We start from the raw sequence: 25197 nt of genomic DNA on the forward strand, positions 1-25197 counted from the left end.
AATACTGGAGTGAGTAGCCATCCCCTTCTCCAGAGCATCTTCCCCACCCAGGGATGGAACCCAGGTCTCCTGCATTGCAGGCAGATTCTTTACGTCTGAGCCACCAGGGAAGCCCTCACTGGATCCCATTCTTCCCCAAAGGGCTGCAAATCCACATATCAATATTCTAACCAATCTGTTGATGCAGCCGCCTCTCAGAGTCTAATCATGAGGCGCCTCTGACCTCAAAATCAAAGGGATTTTTAAAAATGCTAATCACTTGGATCTTGGAAATATTCACTTAAATTTAAGTAAGCCTTGGATCCTTAACTGGCACTAAGGTTAATGTAGTCCAATTGTAACACCAAGGAGATTCTTAACCACTAGACCACCACGGAAGTCCCCAGAATGGCGAGGTTTTTTGGGTTTTTGTTTGTTTGTTTTTACAGTCTTCAACCCAAAGTAGAAGTAAATGCTCTATCATTTAAACCACAAGCAGCTTTCTATTCCTAGTGCAATTTACATTAAAAGATGTTGAAGCAACTTCAACTTGGTTTTTACATTCATAGGACTTTTTTTTTTTAATATTTATTTATTTGGCTGTATCAGATTTTAGTTGTGGCATGCAGGATCTTTAGTTGCTGGATGTGGGATCAAGTGCCCTGACCAGGGATTGAACCCAGGGCCCCTGCACTGGAAGCATGGAATCTTAGCCACTGCATCACCAGGGAAGTCCCCATAGGACTTTTCAATATGCCTCATACCACAGCTTCATGTAAGTCTAGCAGCTCTCGTCCCAGCTTCCCCTTGCTGTCATCATTTTCAAATCATCCTCAATGCGTTCAATTTCACATCTAGTGATTCACCTTTATTGTCCAAGCCTGTCTCTCAGTGACCCCTTTCTGTAATATGTCACGTGTGCTTATTACCAGGAGGCGAGGAGGCAACAGAGCCCCACACTTGCTGTCTGAGGGTGAACTGAGTAACGGATACGCTGTGGCCCAGCACCACGAGACTGGGGAGCGGTGGCCAGGCTGCACGGCTCTCATCTGTGTTGTGACCACGGCTGAAAAGCTGGCAGGGAAGTCTGTACTTTATGTACCTACTCGCAATATACCACAGTGACTGAAATCTGAACTGTGTTGCTGGGGAACTGGTGTTCTCTCACTCAACTGTGGTGAAATTTGGGCATACTGGGAATTGTGCAGCGAGAACTGCCCACAGGTTCGGTAGAGAAAAGAAACAGGAGAGAAAAAAAATGAGGATTTCAGAGGCAAGAGGTTACTTTATAAAGACAAAGACGGCCCGGAGTGGTACAATGAAGAAAGAAGTTTGAGGAACTGGGTCTATCATCACTGAGGTCTCTGCCCCATCCATTCTTCCTTCTGAGAGGACGGAAGACTGAAAAACCCAGAGGGGAGGTTATGCAACGTAGGGAAGGAGGAGAACCCAGTGGCGGGCCAAAGGGTGAGCTGGAGGCATGTGTGATGTGGTATGAAGAATTAAAGGAGGAAATTAAGAGGGCTGCTGAGAACAGAATGGAGGCAGAGAGAAGTACATGCCAAGAGGAACATGCAAACATCTTCAGACGACCTGACTCGAAACCCGCATCACATCAACAGCGATGCGTCTAGGTGAAGCACAGCTGGTTTGGAGAGAATGCTTGTTCCTTCCATGAAATGAGAAGCCATGGCCCCTTCTCCCAGTGTACGGGGCAGTTGTATTTTTACAAAAGTACAATGGAACAAACTGAGTAGCTGAGAACGGAACTGAAAAATTCAAGGCCCAGGCTCAATTACCACATTTTCTGTAAGTTTCCTAATAATCTCTTCAACCACTGAACTCTAGATGTTTTTCATTCGAACCTCTCACAGTCCACTTGGGAGGATGGTCTCTTAAGGCAGGGGTTCTGCCTTGCTCAGCTGGCACCCCACCTACTTTGAAGGGGCACAAGGCAGAGCAGGTCAGTAGAGCCAAATGTTGTCGTTAGTTGCTAAGCCATGTCCGGCTCTTTGCGACCCATAGACTACAGCCCGCCAGGCTCCTCTGTCCACGGGATTTCCCAGGCAAGACTACTGGAGTGGGTTGCCATTTCCTTCTCCAAACATTCACGGATTTAAATGCTGGCTCTGTGGTGTGAATCGTGGCAATCTGTTACTTAATGCACTCACATCTGTTTCCTTACTATAAAATGGGGGCAACTCATAGTGTTATGAGCATTAAATGAGGGGGCCAGTTAAAGCAGTGAGCCCAGAGATTGGCACAAATTGACAATAATCAGCTACTTAATATGTGTTTGCTGAATAGATAAGCATAATATTCTCTAAAATCATTAATAAGAAAGTGACAATCTAAAAGTTACTTGGGCACTTCCATACAATACTCAGTGTTACTTTGATTTTTCTAAAAACAACTCTCTGGGAATCAGCATATACCAGCTACTGCTGCTGCTGCTAAGTCGCTTCAGTCGTGTCCAACTCTGTGTGACCCCAGAGACGGCAGCCCACCAGGCTCCCCCATCCTTGGGATTCTCCAGGCAAGAACACTGGAGTGAGTTGCCATTTCCTTCTCCAATGCATGAACATGAAAAGTGAAAGTGAAGTCGCTCAGTCACGTCCGACTCTTAGCGACCCCATGGACTGCAGCCTACCAGGCTCCTCTGTCCATGGGATTTGCCAAGCAAGAGTGCTGGAGTGGGGTGCCACTGCCTTCTCCATGTACCAGCTAACTCCCTTCAAAAATTTTTGAAGTTTTCTTCGCTAGTTCACACTGAACATGTGGGTGTTTCATTCACTGAGCAGGAGTAAGGGGTAGAAGATAGTCACCACCTTAATTAACCTGAAAACCATCAAATCCAAAAACAATGAAGCACACGAAACTACAGAAGCACAAAACTACATCGGCACCAAAAGCTGCTCGTCTACACAGTACCGAAGACACATGACAGAAAGACAAAAAAAAAAAAAAACAGTTAATGAAGGAATGGGGCGCTGTATTCTGGTTCATGGCACTTCTGGCAGAAGATTTCTGATCTTTCATTTTTTAAAACACTAACACCCACTCCACTATAGCCAGCTTCCCTGGTGGCTCAGATGGTAAAAGAATCCGCCTGCAACGCAGGAGACTGGGGTTTGATCCCTGGGTCAGGAAGACCCCCGGGAAAAGGGAATGGCTACCCACTCCGGTATTCTTTACAGGAGAATTCTATGGACAGAGGAGCCGGCAGAGTCAGATACGACTGAGCGACTAACATTAACACACAAACACACACACGCACGCACACTATGAGCAGCAAGCTAAATGTAAACATTCAGGTAAATTAGCTTTACTGTAGTTTCTAAAAAAAGGTCTGCTCCCAAGTCTCCCATTGTTCAGCACGAGAGCACCGGCAGCTGTGGAACCATTCTGGGTTTAGAGAAGCCCTGCAAACCAAACACAATGACCCAGTAAGGTTGCCCATGTCACAGTTCCGGTTCACTGTGGCGCTAATAAGGAGACCTTCTGGGCCTCGTGCATAAAAAGACCCCAAAACACCACCACTCACTTAGGCGATGGAGTCAGAGGCAACCCACATCCACACAATTATCACACAGAAACGGGAAGTATTCATTATCTTCACTGTCAGGCCTCCAAAGGGACTTGGCCCACTGCTCGTTCCATGTTTAGCATTTCCTTATTAATCCAAAAATAATTAAAACGAGATTCCACCTTCAAGCTAGCTGTTCTTTCCCAGGACTAACTGACAGCACTGGTCTGCTTACCTCTCTCCTCCCACCATCCTGCCGGCCTGGGCTGGTTTCTACTTCTGGCTGGTGGTGGTGTTCAGCTGCTCAGTCGTGTCTGACTCTTGGACTCCGTGGACTGCAGCACGCCAGGCTTCCTTGTCCCTCACTATCTCCCTGAGTTTGCTCAAACTCATGTCCACTGAGCCAGTGATGCCATCCAACCACTTCATCCTCCTGCCCTCAATCTTTCCCAGCATCAGAGTCTCTTCCAGTGAAAAATGCCTCTTGCCAGTTTCTACGGCACATTCCACTACGATCTTTCACAGCATTTTTTTTTCCTTTTGAGCTTTTCATTTTGTACTGGGGTAGAGCTGATTAACAATGCTGTGATAGTTTCAGGGAACAGTGAAGGGTCTCAGCCATACATACACATGTATCCATTCTCCCCCAAATCTCCTCCCATCCAGACTGCCACATAACATTGAGCAGAGCTCCATGTGCTGTACAACAGGTCCTTGTTGGTTATCCATTTTAAATATAGCAGTGCGTACACGTCCATCCCCAACTCCCTAACTATCCCTCCCCTCTGGCAACCATAAGTTCATTCTCTAAGTCTCACAGCATTTTTTAAAAGGCTCACAAATCTCTTCTTTTTCTATCTATCTTGGGGCTATCTTCCTGGGGGTAAAAGCAGAAAGTCAGGGAAATGAGTGGCAGGCGTTTACTCCACAGGGGTAGACTTGGGTGAATGTTACTGGTGACCAAATCAAGGGCTTAAAAAAATTGAGAGATTGGCAAAAACCGAAGTTCAGCCCCAAACAGTGAGGAACCCATCATTTTGCTTTAGGATAGCTAAACATTTCATTTCTGAGGTTACTGGCAAATGGTAACCCCTCAGGTATAAGCTGAATCCGTCACTGGAACTACTAACGTTTCACTCATCTCAGAGCTGGTGTGAATCTCTGTTCTTCTTACATGCTATTTAAGAAACCACACAAAGGGCAATGATCCACTTATAAACCTCTTTAAACCACCACATTCACACCTCACTTTTACAAGAGGGTCTTAGTCACGCAGAGTGTGGTGGCCATGCCTAACAGATGTCATGTGTGGCCAGCATGTGGGACAGTGCAGTTCTACAGACTGGTCATTTTTTAATAAAGTACTTAAATATGACATTGCCTGATTTAATGCTAACTTCCACCACAAAACCAAGTGTTTGATAAGCCTAAATTAATAACATATCAGCATTTTATAAGAACAAATTCCAGAGTCTCCCTTAGCTCCCCTCCTGGCCTAGTTCAGCTCCTTATTCTTTTTAAACACTTCCTCTCAGGGATAATTTACTTCAATTTTCCCTTTTTTTAAAAAGAAGAGTCTCAGTCTCTCTGTAGTCATGGTTTGCCCATTTGTTTCCAATAATCCTCAAGTCCTTGGCGACGATGGATCCAGATAAGAGATGGCCATGTCTCTTCTTCCTCCTGAGAAGCACTGATTGTCCTTGCAACTTCATGCAAACTTTGGCCAGACAACAGAAAATGATGTCCTCACACCAGATATTTTTTTCCCCCTTTTGGCCTTTACATTCCATTGACCTTTCTTCTCTCCTGTCTTCTTTCCACTGGGCACCTCTTTCCATTTTCAATTAGCTTCTTTTTAACAGAGTTGCTCTTTTTCCACTGGATTCAATGCATGGACACAGTGAGTTAAAACTGTATCCCATTCCTCAACTTACCTCTTTGGCCCATTCAGAATTAAAAAGAGCCAGTGCTCAGACGATAAGGAATCCACCTGCAATGCAGGAGGCCCAGGTTCTGTCTCTGGGTTGAGAAGATCCCCTGGAGAAGGGAATGGCTACCTACTCTAGTATTCCTGCCTGAGAACACCCACAGACAGAGGAGTCTGGCAGGCTGCAATCCATGAGGGTGGAAAGAGTTGGATGTGATTGAGCAACTAAGCATGCACACACCACTGAAAACCAAAAACGAAGAAAACAAAACCAAAAACGCTCAAACGGAGGGGAGAAAGACCCAGCTTGTTCAAACCTTGATCCCTTTTCTCCAGTGGTACAGGCAACACCTATCAGAGCCTTTATCTGCGGTTCTATGTGGCTATTAAAAGTACCTGAGTCAGCAAAACTGCCACCTGCAGGAAGACAAAAGTAATAACAAAACTGACACCAGAAACAGCTTAATCACTGTTACTCTCTTTTCTAGTAGCAGTCAAGGCTCCATGACCAGACATCCTTGCTGGCTTTTCTAAAACTTTTCTAAAACCTCCATATTCTAAAACTTTTCTCTGCTTATAAACAGTGTTTTAGTCACTGACACCAAAATTTCTCTAATTCCACAAAGTAATTTCTTCACTTCAAAAGCACTGTTCACAAACACCGCCAAGAAACCACAATGGCAAGCTCACCTCACACCCCTCTGTGGTTTCCAAGTCTAGCTTCACCTAATTGCTAGGCTTAGAGGTGGAGTCCTCTCATATTTCAAAGCTTGCCTGTACTGTTCATGGTCTGTTCAATCTAAAACTCTGCAGTGGTCTAGACTAATGAAATACTCTTTCTTCGGTGAAAAAAATTCTAGAACATCTCTCTGTATTATAATCATTCAGTTACTTTCTGTTTCCTTATGGCATTCCCTGAAGCTTTGCAAACAGAACTTCAAATTCCTCTAAACAAGTGCTATGAGGCCCCTGGGCCTGCTTTGGGTGTTCGAGGAAAAAGAAAATGGGTTTCCAAGTATGCAAGGTTGAAAGTCATATTCTAGACCATGGCAAATCTACCAAGGCAGTATTACTTTTTGAGACATCTTTAGGAAGGCAACCATCTGGCTTCCCCTCAAGATAGCACTTTCAAAATGTCAACAACTGGTACATGTCTACAAGGACAGTTTCTATTTTTCTAATTTTCTCCATCTCGTCATATTAAGTTACTGTTATTTTCCCATCCACTCTAGTTATTTTTGACTTTGCTTCTATCTGCCACATGAAGGAAGACGGCATGTTTGTTCAAAGTTCTTCTTCAAATTATTCCATCATTTATCGAATGCCTACAATGAAATAAGCACTCTACGAGGTGCCAAGAGGAACTCAAAAAATAGGGTGATCTGAGTTAGGAGGAAATCCGCATACAAACTCAGAAATAAGGGGGCAGGAACAAAAGAGTACGCAGGATCCTGACCGTATGTATAATTAGTTGTTCCTCTGTCGCGTCTCTCTGCCATACAATCCTTCTTTACCACCTTCTTTCCATTGTCTTTTCCTGGTTGCAATTAATAGCTAACAACGCTCACCAGACTTCCTTCTCATCTAGTCAACTCCAGCCATATTAATCTTTCTGGCTGGCCTCTGCCTCAACTGCCGAGGCTGCCTGAAGGAGCTGTTGCAGTCTCTCACCTTCTTCTTCCTCTCCTGGGTGCTTCCATGATGCTTCCAGGTACAAAGAGAAGATGCCACACGTGAAATATGAAAGGTTCTCTCCAGAGTTTCTGAACCAGAATCCTGGAAACTCATGTCCCACATTTTTAAATTTTTGATTCAGGTTGAATACGTGTGTACTTGCCCACGTGGGTGCTACGTGCTTAGAGGCTCACTTGTGTCTGACTCTTTGCAGTCCTATGGACTGTAACCCACCAGGCTCCTCTGTTCATGAGGTTTTCCAAGCAAGAATACCGGAGTGGGTTGCCATTTCCTCCTCCAGGGGATCTTCTTGGCCCATGGATCGAACCTGCGTCTTATGTGTCTCCTGCATTGGCAGGCTGATCCTTTACCACTGAGCCAAACCTCGCCCATAAAAGATGCTGAGTAAATGTCTGCTTTGCATCCACCAATAACTGGCAAGAATTGGAAAATTTTGAGTTTCTGTAATGGATATTTGTGTTAAACGAACACTTTCCAAACTTAGGGTCTTCCACATTTGGAGGTGGATTCTTTACCATCTAAGCCACTAAGGAAACTCCTATAGTTCCACAGATCTCCAATTTTGTGAGTTTTATGTAGTAGGTGTTATTGGGGCTGAAAGGAGAGAAGGATTCCTTGGTTAAAAATGCACGGGAAACATGGATTTCACAGAGTTAAATGAGTTTCTTTATCATAGGACTGCAGATGGCCCATCCGGTATGCTAAAATGAATCTTTCAGAGGAGAGTACTAGAGACTATCACATGAAGCTTTCCTCAGTTAACCTTCTGACTCCATATCCTTTTTTTCCCATGGAGCATCTTCCAGGCTTAATTCCTCCTCTGTAAACTGAGTACTTACTTCACAGGCTTATTATGAGGACTGATAAGTTAATACATACAAACCGCTTAGAACAACATGCGGCATATATTAATAAGAAGCACTCCAAGAGAGGTAACCGTAATTATCACTATACCCCACGTGCAGGTATTTAACCTGGCACTATTCCCAGAAAAATGTAACAGGAACATTTTTATTGTACAGTTGGCCCTCAGCATCCACTGCTGCAGAACCTCAAATACAAAGGGCCAAAAGTAACAAGCCATTTTACATAAAGGACTTGAGCAACTGTGAGTTTCGGTATCCACAGAGGCTTCTGGAACCAATGTCCCATGGATACTGAGACGACTGCAGAGAAATTTCCACTGTTACTGCCAGGCAGATGGAATGAGTCCTTCCTTTGCCTGAGAGGCACTGCTTAAGGCTACAAATAACGAAAGACATTTACAGAAATAACTGATATATATAATATAGTTATCAGTAAGAAACTTGAGATCTTGCAGAAAAAGTACAGTTAAAAGGGTCTTATGAATTTTCTTCAGTCTAAAAGGTAAAAACCTTGAGTAGTTTGAGGGCTAAGGCAGTCCAAATACTTAGTATATAGTCTCTGATACATAGTAATAAGCACTCAACAAAAGTCTGATGAAAAATCTGAGAAATTAATGGATGAATGACTATTACCTCAATTAACAACTTACATATCATTTCTAAATCACTATAAAACAACTGAGAAACCCATCACACTTTTATATTTAGGCTCCCTCACTCTCCTTTAGACTTTAACCATTGAGGTGGAATATGAAAGTAGAAACAAGAGTGACCGCCATATTTAAGAGGGTGTTTGAGGCACTTGATTAAATTTCATCTTATAAGGGTGTGTCACAATAAAACCTGCTAAAAAATCAATTATGAAAATAAACGAGAAGTGATACACATAGTACACAGTGGTGCTGGGTGACATTTGTATCTTTAAAGAATTACAATAAATGAGCTACCTGATATTTGTAATTTATACAGAAATTTGTAATTTATAAATTTACATAGGGCTTTCTCTCTGTTAGGGCTTCCCTGATAGCTCAGGGAAAGTTGATAAAGAATCCGCCTGCAATGCAGGAGACCTCAGTTCAATTCCTAGGTCGGGAAGATCCGCTGGAGAAGGGATCCGCTGCCCACTCCAGTTTTCTTGGGCTTTCCTTGTGGCTCAGCTGGTAAAGAATCTGCCTGCAATGCAGGAGACCTGGGTTCCATCCCTGGGTTGGGAAGATCCCCTGGAGAAGGGAAAGGCTACCCACTCCAGTATTCTGGCCTGGAGAATTTCATGAACTGTATAGTCCATGGGGTCGCAAAGAGTCGGACACAACTGAGCGACTTTTACTATCTCTGCCTGTTCATCTAGGCTGGTTTGAGAACTTTCCGAATTTCCTAAGAACTGAGAAATGATGAGAAACAGAAAAAACTAAGCTATGAAGATTTAAATGGGTTAGTAGAAGGAAAAAAGGTCTATTTTATAAAACTATCAAGGATCTGCCCAACTACATCTCCCCCCTGATAACAATGCGCTCACGTATTTCCAGTTTTAAAATAAGGCTGTGCCCTCACAACAATATCACTGCTTTTACCCAGATTTTTTCTTTTACTTTGTAACTTTCCTTTCTTCCTTTTTAAAACAAATAATGTGATTATCATCACATTAAAAAATTCTAGGACAGGGGTCAGCAAACCATGGCCACAGGCCAAACAGGACTTGCTATTTCATATACCACATGGCCAAGGTGGGTTTTTTTTTTTTGTTTGTTTGTTTGTTTGTTTTTAATGTTTTTAAAAGGTTATAAAATGAAATAAAGAAAAACATACAACAGAGACCATACATGGCTTGCAAAGCCTAAAATATTTCTCTGGCTCTTTATGAAAAACTTCCCTTGACCCTGTTCTAGATAATACTTAACAGAGCTAACCCAGTAATTTCATAGAATTCACATCAATGACAAGTTCACAGTGAACTATTTTATGATGGTAATTAGAGTAAAACTCCGCAACGTTTGTTCTCTTCATGTACACCAAACCCACACATCAAATTCAGATGCCCTGAACAACAGTACTTCAGTTATAAAGCTAGTCTGGCTACAAGAAACCCTCTTCTCTCATGGGAATTCAGACCAACTGATAAGTGAAATGAGTGTTAACCATTTTCTCAAATTGCATATCCCCCAAATTCACTCGACTAAAAGAAATAAAATAATTCTCCCTTGATTACTCTGAAGTCCACCCTACATGAGATTAAGAGAGAGATCTCAAAATCTTCAATGTGTTTGCTAATTCTGTTTTCTTACAGAGTTCTCGCAAAGTATTAAAAGGAAAACAAACTCAGTAACTCACTCCAGAGCAGGTCTCAGAACTCGGACTTTTAACGCTTCTAATATTCGATTTAACTCCACAAATGGTTCTTTCTGGCTTGGGTCTACAGAAAGACCAGATTCCTGAAAAAAATCAAAAGAACTTTTGTTAGCAAAAGTCAGAGTAAAGAGATATGGTAAAAGCATATTCTACATTATAAAATGTGAGGTAAATCATCAAAGATAGTTTCTTTTTAACATATACTTTCTGGCAGAAACTGAGGACTAAGCCCCAGTATTCTTCCTCCTCCTATGATAGCAGTAAACCCCATATTTTAGCTGGGCACGTAAGCATATCGAATAAAGCTGGGCTTTGCAAAATGTAAGTTCTGGCCAATGAAACACAAACATATGTCTTTGTCCCTTCCTGGAATACAAAGAGGTCAAGCTGGGGTTCTGGCTACCCTGGACCATGAGGACAGGGGCCACCTTAGAAACAGCAGAGCTAAAAGGAGCTGAGATCCCTAAGAGTTTCATGGTGTGTGGCTACCATATATGTCACGGATGGCTTGCTATCTCCTATTCTTGTGTAAGAGAAATAAACTTCATTTTTGTTTAAGCCATTGGTATTTTGGGTCTCTGATACTTGTAAACAAACAATCTTAAAAGACATAATTTATTTTAGGAAATTTATATGGACACAGAATCCTGTAATGTATAGAGAAAGACTTGAGTTAATACTTATCTAAATTGTTTAAAATAGCAAAGTCTTAGATCAGAGGTCTGGTTTACAGACTAGCTTTAAATTATTTAAACCTTATGGTCCTTCATTCTTCTAAATGAAAAATACAACAGCACAAAGTATAAGCCACAGAAGAGAGTTTGAAGACACATGAACTGGAACTGAATCCAAGATCCTCCACAAAGAACCTGTATGGCCTTGGGCAGGTTATTTCTCTAGACCTCAGATTCCTCATCTGTAGAATGGGGGAAATAATTTCTTCTTCACAGGGTTGCAGTAAGGGCTTGGCTGGCAGTAAATACTTAATACATATTGCTGATATTATGACTATGTGGTATTGGTAAACTGTTCTAAGCTCATGTCTAATAGGAATAAAAGACAAAAGCTGCTCACTTAAATTTTAGCTTGAAATTCATTTGATAAAGTTCTTTAAACTGGGCCAGATTAGAGCAAATATAATCCTCTTTGTCCTCTTCTCTGCTATACTAACCTTCCTATCAAAGAGATGTTTTATGGCACGAGTGGTGAAAAACCCACCGACCAATGCAGGAGACGTAAGAGAAAAGGATTCAATCCCCTGGGTCGGGAAGATCCTCTGGAGGAAGAAATGGTAACCCACTCCAATATTCTTGGAGAATCCCCATGGACAGAGGAGACTGGTGGGCTACAGTCCACAGGGTCGGGAAGAGTCAGACATGAGTAAAATGACTGAGCATACACAGTACTATATGTGAGAGGTAACAAGTAACTACATACCACAAGGAACTCTATTTGGTGCTCTGTAATGACCTATATGGAAATGGAGTCTAGAAAACAGTGAAGATATATATATAGCTGATTTACTTTGCTGTACAGCAGAAGCTAACATAACAATGTAAATCAACTGTACAATTAAAAAAAAAAAACTGATTTAAAAAATTAAGTAAAATGCACTGGCTCCCTCCCAAAAAACAAAAGAGGAGATGTTTGGAAAAGTAGCCCCACTTCTGACCCTTGACTGATGACCTGGGACCAACATTCTGGGGCAAGAATAAGGAAATAATTTGAATAGCAAGTTCTAGGACTATAATTTTTAACCAAGTTTAAAAAAAAAAGGAGAGAGACTTCCTAGTAAACTGAGGTCAGCACTGGTGATTAAAATGTAACAATCTACCTTCAGCTAGAAGACTTAAAAACCACAAGGATCTCCCTTGTTTTCATTTCATCCTCACCTGGCAGAGCTCCTCAGCAACATCTAGCATTCCTTGTCTGAAGAAGTGCTCCACCATCACCTCATTGAGAAGCCTCTGGCTGTCTGCCTGCCAGCAGCCATCTATCCCCACACTGCTGATGTCGGAATCGAAATTCTGAAAGGCAAGATAGCGAGTCATGAATTGACCAGGATGCATCACTTGATACGTTTTCATCCCACCTATCTTAACAGAAACCACCTTCTTTGTTTAAACTCTGGGACACCTCCAATAAGTCCCCAATTCCAATTTGTCTGCAGCCTATGACAGGAAGCAGTCTTTTCCACTGTTCCTTTCTGAAACCCCCACTCTCATTCATTACTGCTGCAAGGGTAAATGTTTTCATTTTTGAGGGTATTTTGGAAAAATAAACTTTACAATGATTCTGTAAATAAACTGATTTCTAGGCATTATATGACAGCAATATTTTCACAGGTGTGCAGTGATAACTGTAAAAGCATGTTCAATGCAGAGTTGTCTAACAGGAAAAAAAAGAAGAGCCATTATATCCAACACAGGATTATTCAATAATCCTTGGCCCATCCCAACAACTGCAGTGCCAAGGTGGGTGTTGGGGAAAAAGAGATGGACAGATGGCTCAGAGAGCAGGCTCTGGAGCCAATCCACCAGGGTCTGGATCCTCGTTCCATCTAACTAGCTGTGTAATCTTGGCCAAATCACTCAAGATATTTGAGCCTCCAGCTTAAGTAGAGAAAATACTTTTATAGACTTAACTGTATCCTCTCACAATTCCAGTGTTCAAGTCCTAACTCCCAGCACCTTATGAAGTTAAAATGAGACCATTTTGAGCCCTAATCCAATACGAATGATGTCTCAGGTGGCACCAGTGGGTAAAGAACCTGCCTGTCAATGCAGGAGACTTAGAGACACAGGTTTGATCCCTGGGATGGGAAGATCCCCTGGAGGCGAAAATGGCAAACTGGCTCCAGTATCTTTGCTGGAGAATCCCATGGACAGGCGGGCTACAGTTCACAGGGTTGCAAAGAGTCGAATATGACTGAAACGACTGAGCATGCATGCATGCAGGACATAGACAGGTGCACAAGGAAGACCACCTGTTATAGACCGGATGTCTGTGTCCCTCCCAAATTCCTACATCAAAGCCCTAGAAACCAGTGTGACTGTCTGGAGACAGAGTCTGGGAGAAGGTAATAAAGGTTAAATGAAGTCATAAGGGTGGGGCGCTCATCCAGTAGGGCCAGTGTTCTTATGAGGCAAGGAACAAACACCAGGGCTCGCTTGTTCTCTCTCCACCACATGAGGACCCAGGGAGAAGGTGCTCATCTGCCAGCCAGGAAGAAGGCTGCCTGCCCTCAACAGGCAGTGAATTGCCCAGCACCTTGATCTTGGATTTCCCAGTCTCTACAACCAGAAGAAAATAAACTTGTTGTTTAAATGGAATTCTGGAATTTTGTCATGGCAGCCCAAGCAGATAAAGACACCACATGATGACATGAAGAAAAGATGGCTATCTACAAATGCGGGAGAAAGGCCCCAGAAGAAACCAACCCTGCCTGCCACAGCTTGATCAGGAACTTATAGTTTCCAAAACAGTGGGGAAAAGAATGTCTGTGTAAGCCACCCAGTCTGTGGAACTTTGTCATAGCAGCTCTTGGAAATTCATATGCTCCCTTACTGGTGCAATGAAATGGTAGTTACTACTCTGTTAGTATTACTATTCACAATTAAAAAGTAAAGGTTCATTGCTCTATATCTACCAACATGAAAAAATGTTCTTATTCTTAAGTGAAAAAAAAAAGCAACTTCTACAAAAATTATGACACCGTTTCTTTTTTTTTAATGACACTATTTCTGTTTAAAAAAAAGCTTACAAATGCTCACAGAACAAATGTGAAAAGAATATATAAAGTACTAGCAGAGATTATCACTGGAGATAACCACTCTTACACAAAGAGCAAACATTCCTTTTATAGCAAGCTAAAGGATTTCGTCAAAATCTATTACAAAAAGAGAGGGTGTTGAAGGTTCTGGTTCTGGGTTAGATCAAGCAAGTTAGATCAAGTCCTATCTCTCTCAGGACTGAACGGAGTGGCTACTCGAGGCAACTCTGAACAACAGTAAGTGGACTGGGGAGGAAGGCAAAGAACCGATGGTGAGCTTACTACTTTCCTCCCTCCAACATCTCTCTCTCAGTCTGGAGGTAGTATAACCGAAACCCACAACAGGGTGGGCACCTCCAGGAGAAGCCCTCCAGGGCTGGCATGAGGAACAGGAGTGGGTCTTCCTATCACCTAGAAGGGGGTGGAAAGAAATCACATGCTTTTTTCCCTCCATTTTCTTGCACCCCCAGCTCAAGGCAGTCTACAGTTAAGCTTCTGTTGTGAATAAGAAGCACTTGTAAGCTTTTTTTTTCCCCCAACAGAAATGGTGTCATTAAAAAAAGAAAGAAATGATGGTGTAATTTTCACAGCAGTACCAAGATTATGTTTGACTGAATAAGCAGGAAACAAGACTCGGCAGATCTTCAGAACTCTGCACGTGTTAAGTCAGTCATGTCCGACTCTTTGCAATCCCATGGCCAGTAGCCCACCAGGCTTTTCTGTCCCTGGGGATTCTCCGGGCAAGAATACTGGAGCTGCCGTGCCCTCCTCCAGCGGCTTTTCCCGATCCAGGGACTGAACACACGGGAGCATCTCTCCTGCACTTGCAGGTGGATTCGTTACCACTAGCACCACCTGGGAGATCCACCACAGCAGGCGAGCTAAAACTCTGGGGGAAGGGACCTTTTCTCTCCAATCAGAGGAGCGACGGTCCCAAGAGGGAGGGGCCCAAACTCCTCTCACATCTTTTCTCTCTGTCCCTCTACCTCGTAGCCCCAGATACAAGCAGAATTATGATAAAATACAGGAGATCAGGGTACATCACCTGATGCAAAGAACTGACTCATTGGAAAAGACCCTGATGCTGAGAAAGACTGAAGGCAGGAGAAGGGGACGACAGAGGATGAGATGGTTGGATGGCATCACCGACTCGATGGACATGAGTTTCAGTTAAGATCCGGGAGTTGGTGATGGACAGGGAAGCCTGGCGTGCTGCAGTCCATGGGGTCACAAAGAGTTGAACACGAATGAGTGGATCAGTTCTCTGGCTGGATGACTAAATAGGAAGCTCCAGAGAACTCTAAAGTAGCAGGCAGATCAGAGAGAGGGGAAGAAACTCAGAAAAGTAACACTCCCATCCAGAGTTGTTTATGAACCACTGGGCTTGCCCTCAAGTGGCACAGGCATGGGTCTGACCCTCGGCAGCACAGCACAGACTTTGAAAGAGGAACTAGGGGTCAGACCTAGCTTCCAGGTCCTAGAATGGCCACTGGTTTGCATACTAACAAGACATATATGAACAGCTCTGTAATGGCTTTGGAAATAAGCTGACATTGAAACTACAACTCAGAGAAGACTGGTCAGAACTTGTAGTCTGAGCCCAACAAGGTAGTGACCACTAAAACAAAACTTAAAAAAAAAAACTCAGTGGATGGGGACTTCCCTGGTGGTCCAGTGGCTACGACTCCTTGCTCCCAATGCAAGGGGCCTGGGTACAATCCCTGGCTAGGGAACTAAGGTCTCCCATGATGCAACCAAGACACAGCACAGCCAAATAAATAAATATATTTTTAAAAATACCTCACAGGATGTAATTAACAGCAGAATAGAGGTGAACAGCACAAAAGTCAGTGGAGATCCACAGAAATGATCTAATCTGAACAACCAAATAAAAATTGAAAAAAAAAAACAATGAATAGGATCTCAGGGACCTGTAGGACAATAACAAAAGATCTAACATCATGTCAATGGATTGCTAGCGGGAGAAGAGTGTAGTGTAGGAAAAAAAATTTTTTTTAACATTTCCTAATTTGTCAAAAAACAGAAATCTACAGATTCAAGAAGTTCAGTAAACTCCTAAAAGGATAAGTTCAAAGAAATCCAAACTCAGACATCTCAGGATCAAACTGCTAAAAATTAAAGACTAAGAAAAAATTTGAAAGTAACTAGGGAAAAGTGATACATTGCTTATAGGGAAACTATAATTCAAATGACTCCAGATTCTCAACTAAAAAAATTTAGATACTTTAAAAATAACTGTAATATATAGAGGAGCCATATGCAACTTTGTTCTGTATTTTCCAAGTCTCCTGTAAATGTGTTATCATACTTTCATATTTTAAAAAAGAAAAAGACTACAGATTTCTCAACAGAAGCCATGGAGAGACCAGGAAGAAGTGACACGTTTTTCAAGTACTAAAAGAAAAGAACTGACATCCCAGAATTTTATATCAAGTGAAAATATCCTTCAGGAATGAAGATGAAATAAAGACATTCTCAGATGAAGGGAAGCTGAATTTGTTGAAAGAAGACCTGCTCTAAAAGAACTGCTAAATTTCTTCTGACAAAGCGGAAATTACCCCAGTAGACGGCAACTCGAAACATCAAGAGTAAAGAAATTGGCCTATCTACCTCTGAAAGCTTTCTGTGCCCATTTCACTTCCACTCCCTTATCTTTCATAGGTGTTAACCTATGTTAACCTGATAAGCCTCTTGAATTGTTTTTTAAGCACATAAATTTAATTAATGTTTAGATTAAACTGAAATTATTAATTCAATCCTTAGTTAATCATTGCTTAAGCATGGTACAAGCAACACAGGGTTATTTTACAGCGCACATAAGAACAGGTGGTAAGTAATCCTGCAACAGAACTGCAAACCACATACTATTTACAATCACCACAACACAGCACAGCTCTCCTCTTCAAAACTCAGCCCACTTTTCTTTAAAGATGTCTCTATTCTTAGATGTCAAGTCAGTAGCCTAAAACTAAATATACACATTTAACATTTGGAATTACTCAACACAAAAACAAAAAAGCAAAATTACTCTCAGAATCTTAAATTTTTTTTCCTTTTCTTTTTATAGACCTCTTTCTTGGCCTGGTACTTAATCTAAAGAATGAAATAATACAGAGTACCTGGATGCTAAGGCAATAGCGCCCATGCCCTTACTGAAGAGACTGTATCTAGCCCTGAAAAAAGTCAGAATCGCTTGGCTGTGGCTTCTACTTTCCTCATCCAATCTGCTTACCAGATTCTGCCTGTTGAGAGATGACTTTATAGCAGTTTATCAATACTTTTAAGCTAATTATTACATCTTTATGCTGTCTATGACAATCAGAACACTAGAAGTAAAGATGCTGCTACCTTGTTCCTCCTCTGGACTGGGTGGGATACAGGCCTTACAAGGGTGACTGATGGTGAAACGGAGCAGGACCCAAGGGCTTCGCCCCCCATGTCCTCAGCCTGCCTTTTGCCCGTGGAAAAACTTTAGCCAAAGAATTAAGTTTCATCAGAGAAGCGAGAAAATGCAGAAACAAAGGAAAACAGTCAAAGGAGACCGAATGATAATGGTTTAGTCATTAAGCACAGTCAGGGACCGTTAGTTTCTTCTCAAAGGCTATAGATAATATTCTGAACCACATCCTGTGAGCCATCCTTGTAGATACTGAAACCACCAACAGGTAGAGAGGTTAACTACATGATGACCAGACTGTAACCACAACACAGCTGCACAATTCCAAGAACTGACCTCAAGGAAACGGGAACCAACCAATCCTGGAATGGAAGACTAACTGTTCCTAAAACAATGAAGATGACGCTGATTAGACCACTGATGACCAAGATGACTGTCAGAGCTGATTGTGCTGTTTCTGCATGGAGCCCCTACCTCTGTCTATAAAAGCTCTTGCCCCTGACTGGGGGTGGGGAGTCAGCCTTTGGACAAGCATTCCCCACCTCCCACTGCCAGCATCTAAAATAAACCAAACTTTCCTTCTCATCAACCTCTTTATTGGGACACAGTCAGAGCTGGGTTCAGTAAAAATGTCACAGATTTCTCCCATATTTTATTCCCCCAGATAAAAGGCTAATCAAATGAATAAGGAATGGTATCAGAGGATGACAGAATTTATTACCAGCTCAGAAATCTGTCTATAACTCTCTAAATGTCTGCATGCACTCTATAGGCAAGATTCATTGAGACTAAGATTTCTCACTGATCTATCAACCTCATTCAATCCAAACACAACCTTCAGATTTCTAATGATTCATTTACTGATTATTCCCCAATCGCATCAACCCCCAACAAATCAGGTGTTTATTATTCAGCAGTAAAGAAATAACTAACTTTGGAAGACACAATGGTCAACTCCGAAGCACAGAGCATATGAAAATAGTTTTTTTCAGCAGTATACGTTTACATTTAGTCCTAATTCTAAAGCTACCACCAGACAGTAACTGCTCAAACAAAACAATTCCTCCAACTCTTTCCTTCATATACTTAAACCAAAAGTAAATTTTGATCATCTAGAAAAATTTAAAACAGTCTAACATTTAAACAAATGTAAACACTTTCTTTTACAAGGATGCTCTTCATATAATTTTATTTCACTACTATACTGGTGGTAAGAAAAATCGAAAACCCTTACATTCAAGACATCTGTACGACATTCAAGTTCTAGAACTTATTTGCTAGTCTTGGAAAACACAACTAAGCATGACTAAGCAAAGCATTAGATGAAAACTTCTGAGCTCCCTTCTATCATTTAGATCTTACAGTTTAAACCATTAAAGTGGATGAGTAAATTTTTTTAATAGCTTATTTTCTGCTCACATGTAGTAAAAATTAAAGCTTAAATTGTAAAAAGAGGTCGAGGAAATGCAATATAGTATGAGAACTCCTTTTGTTATAAGTGCACGTTCTTACTATTGCATCAGAGCAAGGATCAGTTCCAGGCCCTGTTGCTAGGTGACCAAACTTATTTGCATGGCTGCCCAGGAAATCAGCAGCATCGCAAACCAGCCAAGAAGTAGATAGTGAAGAGAAACACCTATTAGCACTTCTGTTTTACTCCATTTTTCCTTTTATAAAGGAAAAGAAAAGAAAAAGCATAGATGGATGTTCTTAAATGTGAAGGCACATTCTCAAAAGATAAAAAGCACATATTCAAGGGTGTGTCTGTCTAGAGAAGATATTACAGTTTAAAAAGAAATCCAGGACACACAAATCTGTATACCATCTCATGTACTTTTAGTATCCTTCACATTTTTAACGGATTAAAGGTTTTTAAAATCTGGAGGCTAGGCAGAAGAGAAGTAAATAACTTAGACGATCTTTACTTACAAGACTATGAAATCTAAACAAACCACCCCACCTGTTTGCTTAAACATGCTTATGAACTGATTAGACTTAAGGACTGGTTTTCACTGCTCACCATCCAAAATCAATCCCTTTCTGAAATACATTTTATGAAATTGTAATTATTAAGTACTGACAAAAGAAGTACATGATAAAACACAGTATCTGATTTAACGCCTAAGTGTCAATTCTTTTTTTGTTTGTTTAATATTTATTTATATGGCTACATCAGGTCTTAGTTGCAGCATGAGAACTATTAAGTTGTGGCATGTGGGATCCAGTTCCCTGACCAGGGATGGAACCTGGGCCCCTTGCATTAGGAGCAAGGAGTCTTACCCACTAGACCACCAGGGAAGTCCCTGCCAATTCTTTACTACTACTAATTTTTTAAAAACTTCTCCATTGACTTTGGTAGAAAAACTGGCATGTGACCCTAACAATGTGCTCTTGCTGCACCTACCAGGAGTCAATTTCCCGTCCAAGCACCTAGTTAATCTGGTTTACTTAGCAGAAGTGAAAGGGTTACTGCAGAGAACATTTAACTGAGAAGACGGACGACCTGGGCTCTGGCTGCATGCAGCTTGGGAAAAGTTATCTACTACTTCACACACAACAAAAAAAAAGATACTATGCAAACACTGGACAGCGACAAGTAAAAGAATGAAATTAGAACACTCTCTAACATCATACACAAAAATAAACTCAAAATGGATTAAAGACCTGAATGCGACAAGGCCAGATACTATAAAACTTACAGTAAAGAGGAAAACATAGGCAAAACACTCGACATAAATCACAGAAAGATGTTTTTCAATCTACTGCCTAAAGTAATGAAAATGAAAACAAATGGGACTTAATTAAACTCAAAAGCTTTTGCAGAGCAAAGGAAACCAAAAACAAAGGGACAACCCTCAGAATAGGAGAAAATATGAGATTTTTACTAAATGTCTTACTAGTAACTTTTTTAGGGGGCGTGGTTAGTCTGATGTTTTATTTTTAGGGAATTCGTTCCTAGCTTCCAATCACTGTGATCTTTTTACAGCTTTGTTAGCCATTTCTTTTCAGTAATTCTGAAAATTCTACCCAATACATGTATCAAATTATCTGCCTATATTTCAGAACTCAGTTCTTTTTCGCCTTGCTCAGAGTAAGTTTTCTAGCCTTTTTCATTTCCCTCCTTGATGAACAGTAACATCTCTCTACTACATAAGGATTTATCCATTATGTAATAACAGTAGTTCAGAGTTAGCTGACCTCACCCATTCTATTGTTTAAGGCTAAATGCAAAAAATTTTCTCCTGGCATTACTTTTTTCTCCTCTTACACCCCAGTAAGACCAATATAAAAGGCTCACCCAGAACTATTTTACAGTATTCTCTATTTCATTTTTTATAGCCTTACACCATTTTTTTTTTAACACAGTCATCATTTTGCCTCACCAATGCATATGCTCCATCTAGTGGCAGAAGATCAGTTTAGGAAAAGTGGTTTACAAAAAGGGTTTTTTTTTTAAACCATTATTTGCCCCCTTAAAACATTACCAGCCCTGCAATGGCCTGATTTCCTAGTACAGCACAGTGTTTAGGAACAAACTCTTGAGTGAAGCCTTTTCCCAAACTTTGATCTACCACTTGCATACCATAGGGCATGTTACTTAATATTTCTGAATCTTAGTTTCCTCACATGTGAAAAGGGAATATCATGGGCTTGTATTATGGGCTATTGGAGAAGGAAATGGCAACCCACTCCAGTATTCTTGCCTGGAGAATTCCATGGACAGAGGAGCCTGGCAGACTAGTCCACGAGGTTAGAAAGAGCCCGACACGGCTGAGTGACTAACACACATCGTGGCCTATGTGTGTATGTGCTGCTAAGCCGCTTCAGCCATGTCCAACTCCTGGCGACCCTGTGGCCAACAGCCCATCAGGCTCCCCTGTCCATGAGATTTCCCAGGCAAGAATACTGGAGTGGGTTGCCATGCCTTCCTCCAGGGGATCTTCCCGATCCAGGGATGGAACTGGAGTTTCTTATGTCTTCTGCATTGGCAGGTGGATTCTCTTAACACTAGTGTCATCTGGGAAGACCTCTAAATGTATGTAATGTTCTCAGCTCAGCATGTGGAACATGGTCAATACTCCATTAAGTGACAGCTATATTTTCTCCCTTCTCCTTAGTCTAATTTCATCCTATTTAAGGAGGTAGGCAAATCCTCAAATGTTTTTATCATTCCCTCCCTTTTCCCCTAAGCTCCTTGGATCAGATCTTTAGGCCTTCCATCGCTGCCTTCTCCCCAGCCTGACCTTGCCTGACAGGGGCAGCCACTCCGGTCAAGTCAGTCCCTGAGAGTCCTTAACAGGAGTCAAGCATTTTCTCAGCTGTTCAGTTCCTTGCCTGGCCCCATGGAAGACCACAACTCACTGCTCTGCTGTGCTAAATCTTACCCACTCTCACAAGTCAAATGTAAAAATATCAGCTCCAGGGACTTCCCCAGTGGTCCAGTGGTTAAGACCCTGCCTTCCAATGCAGGGGGGCAAAGGTTCAATCCCTGGTCAGGGAACTAAGATCCCATATGCCTTGTGGGGTAGCCAAAAAAATAAACAATTTTTTAAAAATTAAAAACAACTAAATGGAACTTCCTTGGTGGCACAGTGGATAGGAATCTGCCTGCCAATGCAGGGGACACAGGTTCAATCCCTGGCCTGGGAAGATTCCGTATGCCTCAGAGCAACTAAGCCCATGTACCACAACTACTGAGCCTGCGTGCTGCACCTAGGCGAAGCCCGTGTGCCGAGAGGCCGTGCTCCGAAACCAGAGAACCCACCACAGTGAGACGTCCTCACACCACAACGAAGGGCAGCCCCCGCCTGCTGCGACTAGAGAAAGCCACTCACAGCAAGGAAGGCCCAGAGCAGCCAAAATGAATGAATGAATAAATAAGATATCAGCTCTACAACCTTAATCAAGAACTCAGTGATCATCTCTTTACTTTTTATTAGTAAGCAGAGTCTGTCCTAAGCACACTTACTTTATGTTGTCTCAGAATCTTTCCAGTTCTTTGACATGTACAAAAAGCACCCTTAAACGAATAAACTACGCCACAATTTTCTAAAAAACATCTACTATGTTTTTCACTTTCAACTGTCCCACAGCAAATGTTAGATACTTAAATCTTAGCATTATTTCATCCACCCACACACCAAAGTCTAAAGCAGTAATTATTTTTACTGACTTTTCTTACTTAGGAATTAAACTTAAAAAAAGTCAAAAGACTAAGTAAAACACTAAATAAAATATCCTAAATAGGAAAGAATTATAGATTTTCTTAAAAATAGAGAAGGAAATAAAAAACACATTTTTTTTTTTTTACTAAAAAAATAACAAACAAAAAACATTTTTTTGGCTACAGAACCCAGCGGTTGATATTTATTTTAAATTGCGATTATACTACAGGCATCTGAAAACTGTCAACACATTAAAGCAGAAATCTTCGATAATTTTTTATGTTGGCAATAATTAAAAGCCAGAAAGTGTCCTGCCTAACATCATAAACTTTTCTGCATAGGTTTTCAGGGAAGTGATGACCAAAAAGTTTAAAGGAAGCACTGAAACATTAAAGGAAAAAATAAATTTTTTAAGCATGTCAAAAATTTACTCAAGTTCCTCACTCAACCACCAGCCTGCTCATATACGAGTCACCAGCTTCCTTACTGCCCTCCTCTCAGCAGGGTGGGATCACGTCCCCATAACATGGTGCTCACAGGCTGCCGGACAACATTCCAGTTTATTACTCAAGGCTGTTTACTGTGATACTTAAAGGCTTAAGCCACAGTGGCTTCAGCTTCATCCTGTTTGTTCGCCAACCCACGAGTCCACCCAGCCTTTATGACAGGTGGCCCCGGAAGCTTGCACAAATTTACGAGGTGCAAGCTAGAAGGGCAAGAAGACTTTACAAACCAATGGAATCTTGGACAACATTGGTCAACACAGAATTTCTCAGGTGCGCGAGAAGCTCATGTACCAGGTCTAGGTAGTTCTAGTGGGGTAACAGCTTCCTTTACAGCTAAGGCTAAGTAGATGCCGCCCCTTAACCCCCTCAAAAGGGAAGAGAATACACTGAAAAATGTTATAGAACTCCGCTAAGACATCCAAGCTTTCGGCTGTGCCTCAGAACTATAATTCAACAAATTACCCCAGCATCAACTTAATGGTGTCATTTCATGATAGATCAGAAGAATTTAGCAGCCAGGTCACCTAGAACCTAAACTACTTTCACAGGAACACATAAAACTACCCCCTCCCCCCCCAAAACCTTTAAAAGTCCTTATAACTTCCAAGCACATGAAAAATATACCCAAAAGGGAAATGAATAAATTAAAATATTTAATCAGCAATATTCACCTCAAATATCTCCCCACTAAAAAGGTCAGAATGTAGGTTACTCACTATGTGGATCCCTTGTCATCCACTTTCAAAAAGATACTTCCATTTCCAGTGCCAAACACATTTAAATGCTTTGTCTCAAAAATTAGCCAAAACATGACAACCCTTACGAATATGTATAAAGACGTGCCACATCTGGAAGAAGACATGTTTAGCAAGTCACCAGTAGCTGGAGGACAAGAGTGAAAGAGGGCTCTGATGCTAACTGGCTTCCCTGGTGGCTCAGACGGTCAAGAATATGCAGGAGACCTGGGTTCAGTCTCTGGGTCAGGAAGATCCCCTGGAGAAGGGGATGGAAACTCACACCATTATTCCTGCCTGGAGAATTCCATGGACAGAGGAGCCTGGCGGGCTACAGTCCATGGGGTTGCAAAGAGTCAGACAAGACGGAGGGACTAACACCGATGGTAATTAGGATCAGACAAGACATAAACTAGGAAATGAGGACACATGGCCCCCTACCAGCAGCACCATGGAAAGCCCTGTATCCCAGATCCTGGTAGCCAGGAGACCACCCACGAGGTATGACTGCGAGGCCATCCCCACCTATTCCGGAATCTGGGATCTTTTCTCTGACTGGCTGCTTCGGAGGCTTCAACTACTCTCGCTGTCCTGGCATCTTCTGGTCCTGCCTGTCCCCACACCATCACAACTGCGGGTAGCTCAGTGGTCACTGCCAGGAACCTCTTGGGGTCTGAACCTTCACTAGAATACCTTGGTCACCGGCAGCCGCCCATATCTGAAGCTTCCTAAATATCACCAGTAGTTACTTCACCCTAAAGAACCCTAAAGAGGGTTCCTCACTCACAGTGATTTAAGATCATCTCTAAAGCACCCCCAACCCCACTCTTCCAGCAGGTCCTTGAATCAGTACACACCAATAATCACTTCAGGCACCAACTGAAGACATACAACACCACAGTCCCCAAAAAGTCTGAGGCCAAAGCCACTTCCAAAGCTCTGTTTACATCCTCAGAGTTAACAGACAGGCCCCCCAACCTCGGAGCTATTTCAGAGAACACTTCCAGCCTCTGCTGGCAACCGCCATCACAGACCCAAAACTGGGACCGCTGCAGCCAGCACCACTTCTCTGGCCTCTCTCACTGAGTCAAAGCCCTCAGCACACTGGGAGTGATGAGAGTACTCCCAAAGGTCACTAACACTTCTGAAGGCCCAGCTACCCAAACGACCTGCAGAGCCCCAGCCGTTCAGTCCTGTCATACCGTACCTACAAGATAGCAATACCTCCTTACAAGCACCCGTGTTATAGTTCTCACTTGGGCA

General features: G+C 42.0%; 1 protein-coding gene across 2 annotated transcripts in view; it reads right to left on the bottom strand.

Annotated features, from left to right (window-relative positions):
• The window catches only part of RMND5A (required for meiotic nuclear division 5 homolog A), a 59928-nt gene that overhangs the window by 13329 nt on the left and 21402 nt on the right, over nt 1-25197 (bottom strand). For both annotated transcript variants that reach the window (XM_040224264.1, XM_040224263.1), the window contains exons 3-4: nt 12232-12366; nt 10322-10422 (exon numbers count right to left, since the gene is read on the bottom strand). In XM_040224264.1, coding sequence (XP_040080198.1) covers nt 10322-10422; nt 12232-12366 — 236 coding nt within the window. The remainder of the gene's footprint in view (nt 1-10321; nt 10423-12231; nt 12367-25197) is intronic.

This window comes from Oryx dammah, unplaced genomic scaffold, assembly GCF_014754425.2.
Source record: "Oryx dammah isolate SB20612 unplaced genomic scaffold, SCBI_Odam_1.1 HiC_scaffold_25, whole genome shotgun sequence".
In the NCBI taxonomy this organism is placed as follows: Eukaryota; Metazoa; Chordata; class Mammalia; order Artiodactyla; family Bovidae; genus Oryx; species Oryx dammah.